This window comes from Tupaia chinensis, unplaced genomic scaffold, assembly GCF_000334495.1.
Source record: "Tupaia chinensis unplaced genomic scaffold, TupChi_1.0 Scaffold000368_1, whole genome shotgun sequence".
In the NCBI taxonomy this organism is placed as follows: Eukaryota; Metazoa; Chordata; class Mammalia; order Scandentia; family Tupaiidae; genus Tupaia; species Tupaia belangeri.
Window position 1 is genome coordinate 2,351,750 of NW_006159865.1, and position 5,470 is coordinate 2,357,219.

General features: G+C 40.8%; 1 protein-coding gene across 2 annotated transcripts in view; it reads left to right on the plus strand.

The window, feature by feature from the left end:
* NGLY1 (N-glycanase 1) overlaps positions 1-5,470 on the plus strand; it is a gene marked incomplete at its 5' end in the record, with an annotated part of 43,272 nt that overhangs the window by 10,218 nt on the left and 27,584 nt on the right. For both annotated transcript variants that reach the window (XM_014589676.2, XM_014589677.1), the window contains 1 exon segment: positions 2,615-2,780. In XM_014589676.2, coding sequence (XP_014445162.1) covers positions 2,615-2,780 — 166 coding nt within the window.

Here is a 5,470-nt window from a genome sequence, read left to right on the forward strand (position 1 = left end):
CACCAGGTCTGGAACTCGAACCACAGTTGACTATATGGGAACCCAGCAACATAGCTATTACGCTAACTGCTGGTCCTCCAAAGCTCTATTTTGATTATCAAGAATATACTAGACCAACTCAATATGTTAAAATAATAATAATAATAATCCTTTCTTGGGAACAAAATTTCACAGAAGACAAAAATGGCAAAGTGGTTGAGGTACTGGACTTCCACATGACTGACTACGATTCAAGTCCTTGAACTGGCAACTTGAAAATCATGTGAAGTGCATGTATGTCCTAAATCTCAGGAGGAAAACGGAGGAGAAGAAACTGTGGTTGACCATGCCCTCTGAGGTGTGATTTCTCACTTTCCCTCTCATCGTCTCTGAGTCTCCTCTCCAGCAAACACACACACCCTAATAGCAAAAACCTTGGGGAAAAAAAAAAAAAAGTAGATCGTAAAAGTAAAGAATTGCCTAAAGGTAGAAAGAGGCTGATGGGGCTCACACACCCTAACAGCAAAAACCTTGGGGGAAAAAAAAAAAGTAGATCGTAAAAGTAAGGAATTGCCTAAAGGTAGAAAGAGGCTGATGGGGTTGGGAGGACTTGATCCTTTACCGAATAAGTGAATTTGCTAATACAGCTGGACTCCATAGTTTGAGATAATCATACACATTGTACTTTTCTCCTTATGAAGAACCTTAACTATACCTCACATCAGAGACCAAAATAGTTGGGAGAATGATTAGTGGAGGAAAAAGCCTCCTTGATGACAGACAGATTTCACATTTTAAACTTCCATTTGTACTCCAAATAACTTTTACTGTCAGGCAATTAACTGCTGCGCTATGTGGCATTATGGCATGGTTACCCAGCAGCTGTAATCGCGATGCAATCAGCAACCTTCTATTTTCAGACTCCGTGTTTTTGGAGTTGTGCCAGTGAATATGTAGAGAAACAAGGCCAAAACCCCCACCACTTATTGTTCAAGATCATTCGAGTGCCGTTAAGGCCACAATGAGTGAGGTAATTTCCTGATTGAAAATAATTAAATTGAAAATAAAAATACCGTACATGAGGTCTTACCATCTCAGTAAGTGAAAAATCTGCATTGAAGAGGAAGATAGGATTGTAATTACCTCATTTTTTATAAGAATCCTTTCAAATGAAAATGGGGACATTTCATTTTTTTTCTTTTTATATGTCAACTTTGGTATCACCTGTTCTGTAAGCTCTCCCCCCTTAGAAACAAGCCAGCATACAGCTGTCTCTGGGTTTGCGTGTCTGTGTCTACATTCTCTTCCCGTACTCATCATTCCATCATTACTTCTTGTATACCTGCATCGCAGGACTCCACGCATTAACTACATGCCCTATCAGAGCTTATACTGAAATGTTTTTGTTTATTTCTTTATAAATAATATACATGCACTACTATGACAATATACTACCTAAATTATATCAATAGATAATGAAGGGTCATGGCTCAATACCCTTTCCAGTCTCCTCTTGGAATTTTGGGCATAAGTAGCCAGTGTGATTTTTTTTTTTAAGCCACCAGGTCCAGGACTCGAACCACACAGCTGGCCATGTGGGATGCAGTGCCTTAACTACCATGCCACCTTCAGTTATGTTTATTCTACTGTCTGATACCATCTGAGCCTCCTCTTTTTAATCAGTATGTTTTTTCCCCCCAAGAACCATAGTTGAATCATTCTCTGAATATAGTGTATTCTCAAGTCTCTGAAGTTTTTTTCTGTAGTTACTACTGTTGCCATGGGTAGGATTCGTCCTTCTGATATTGACTCTCATGTCTCTCTTCAGCAGTATGGGTTGGTGTAGTTGCAGAGCACTTGACAGTTCCTGCCAGCCTGTCTGCATTTGCTCTTAGTAACTGCACGGAGGGCCAGGATACATGCCATGGTGGGATATTCCAGAAGCACCTTTCCTGGACTGGGTTCTCCTTTCGTGTGTGACTCTAAGTGTGCACCCTCCCTGCTCAGAGGCAGACTTCTCTGTTAGGAGAAAGGGAGATACCAAAATGACCAGCTGTTCCTTCTCTAGAGCCCAGCCAGTTTCCCTAATGCTCACTCTCAGTTCTCACTCACAGTTCCTTTGCTCTTCTGTGGAACCTGTGGCTCTTGAGATTATTTTGGAAATTCTTTTTCTCATCACCACCTTCTCTGAATGGCATATTGCTGTAGCTTCATTCTGTATTCCATTCATATCTGTCTTTTCTCTTTTAGGAACGTTTTGAAACTTCTGATCCCTTAAAAGCACACCTCTGCTAATGATGTACATTACAGAGATTGGAAGTGGAAGGGGTTGTCAGGTGCATTGCTTGAGCCCTATTCTGATCCAAGCTCTTGTTGAAAATGCAGCATGTTCCCATTTAAATATATCCCTAATGGTATACACAGAGGAAATACGTGCTTATTTCTTAGACTCTGACGCAGAAGTGGCTTTCTTCTAATCCTACCATTATAAGGATTTGGGGTATAATAGCTATATTTTATGAATCCATACGTTCCCATTTATGAAATCACAGAGCCACAGTGTTTTATTATGTGTTATTTTTATATTTATAGCATATAGTGACAAGCTAATTTTAGTATCTTTTTCCTCTATTAGGTTACTGCTGACTCAACCATTCTAAACATTCTTCAGTCCAACATTCAGCATGTGCTGGTCTATGAAAATCTTGCTCTCCAGGAGAAAGCATTGGCTTGTATTCCAGTCCAAGAACTAAAAAGGAAATCACAAGAAAAGTTATCTAGAGCCAGAAAATTGGATAAAGGTAGTAGCTTTATACAATTGTTTAGTACTAAATATATAGAAATAATAGAGTAAATAGTGCCTTTTGCTATATACATGATAAATATTTAGCCTATCCCTCTTTGGATTTTTAAGAAGTATAATAATAATTCAGTAACTCCTCATTCTATCCTCACCCCAGCCTCTATCAACCACCTTTCTGCTTTCCGCTCCCTGACTTTGATTACTCTTAAATATCTCAGATAAGCGGAGTTACATAGATTGGTCTCCTGTGATTGGCTTATTCCACTTAGCAACGTGTCCTGAACGTTACACGCGAGGGATTTCCTGACTGAACACTTCATTGAGTCTGTGCACCACATTTTGTTCACCTGTTCTTCTGTTAGTGGACCCTCGCTTCCAGCTTTTAGTTATTGTATTGTGAATCATGGTGCTGGGGCTATGGGTGTACCAGCTTCTGTGTGAGACCCTAGTTTCCGTGTGTGTGTGTGTGTGTGTGAGTGTGTGATTGTTAGATCATGTGATAATCCTATTTTTAATTTTTTGGAGAAACAGTCATGCTGTTTATACAGCCACTAACCATCTTACACCCACAGTGCACAAAGGTTCTGATTTCTCCTTTTTTCCCTTACGAGAAAGACAGAAAGATAGGTTTGGAGTTTTTGTTCTGTTTTGTTTGACTTTTCCAGAGGGCAGATGCCTTCACCAGAGAGAGAGAGAGAGAGAGAGAGAGGGAAGGGGAATGAAAGAAAGCATCTCCGGTGGGGTACAGTCGTGCCACAGTCCCATCTCTGCCATTCTCTCTCCTGTTGGGAGCTGGAGCACACAGACACACACACCCATCGTGCTGCTCAAGCTGCTCGGGCCAAGATTCGAACTGGCTTCCTCTGCAGATCACTTACTCAAGGAGCAGGAATCCTCCAAAGGAGCATCAGTAGGTGAATCATGTGGTTACCCTGATTCATGCTGACTCACTTGCCATCTGTCCTCACATTAGGGATGTCTTTGTCAGGTGTACTAAAATCCCCCACGTCCATTAACTAAGATTTCGAAGCCACTTCTCATAGCATTTCCTGACAGTGGCTGGTTGTCAGGTGCATTGCTTGAGCCCTATTCTGATCCAAGCTCTTGTTGAAAATGCAGCATGTTCCCATTTAAATATATCCCTAATGGTATACACAGAGGAAATACGTGCTTATTTCTTAGACTCTGACGCAGAAGTGGCTTTCTTCTAATCCTACCATTATAAGGATTTGGGGTATAATAGCTATATTTTATGAATCCATACGTTCCCATTTATGAAATCACAGAGCCACAGTGTTTTATTATGTGTTATTTTTATATTTATAGCATATAGTGACAAGCTAATTTTAGTATCTTTTTCCTCTATTAGGTTACTGCTGACTCAACCATTCTAAACATTCTTCAGTCCAACATTCAGCATGTGCTGGTCTATGAAAATCTTGCTCTCCAGGAGAAAGCATTGGCTTGTATTCCAGTCCAAGAACTAAAAAGGAAATCACAAGAAAAGTTATCTAGAGCCAGAAAATTGGATAAAGGTAGTAGCTTTATACAATTGTTTAGTACTAAATATATAGAAATAATAGAGTAAATAGTGCCTTTTGCTATATACATGATAAATATTTAGCCTATCCCTCTTTGGATTTTTAAGAAGTATAATAATAATTCAGTAACTCCTCATTCTATCCTCACCCCAGCCTCTATCAACCACCTTTCTGCTTTCCGCTCCCTGACTTTGATTACTCTTAAATATCTCAGATAAGCGGAGTTACATAGATTGGTCTCCTGTGATTGGCTTATTCCACTTAGCAACGTGTCCTGAACGTTACACGCGAGGGATTTCCTGACTGAACACTTCATTGAGTCTGTGCACCACATTTTGTTCACCTGTTCTTCTGTTAGTGGACCCTCGGGCTGCTTCCAGCTTTTAGTTATTGTGAATCATGGTGCTGGGGCTATGGGTGTACCAGCTTCTGTGTGAGACCCTAGTTTCCGTGTGTGTGTGTGTGTGTGTGAGTGTGTGATTGTTAGATCATGTGATAATCCTATTTTTAATTTTTTGGAGAAACAGTCATGCTGTTTATACAGCCACTAACCATCTTACACCCACAGTGCACAAAGGTTCTGATTTCTCCTTTTTTCCCTTACGAGAAAGACAGAAAGATAGGTTTGGAGTTTTTGTTCTGTTTTGTTTGACTTTTCCAGAGGGCAGATGCCTTCACCAGAGAGAGAGAGAGAGAGAGAGAGAGGGAAGGGGAAGGAAAGAAAGCATCTCCGGTGGGGTACAGTCGTGCCACAGTCCCATCTCTGCCATTCTCTCTCCTGTTGGGAGCTGGAGCACACAGACACACACACCCATCGTGCTGCTCAAGCTGCTCGGGCCAAGATTCGAACTGGCTTCCTCTGCAGATCACTTACTCAAGGAGCAGGAATCCTCCAAAGGAGCATCAGTAGGTGAATCATGTGGTTACCCTGATTCATGCTGACTCACTTGCCATCTGTCCTCACATTAGGGATGTCTTTGTCAGGTGTACTAAAATCCCCCACGTCCATTAACTAAGATTTCGAAGCCACTTCTCATAGCATTTCCTGACAGTGGCTGCTGACATCGCCCCAGCATTTTTTTTCCTGTTAACTATAAAGGTAGAGCTTGGTTTCTTTCGTCTATTTTTTTTTTTTTTTTAAATTTGG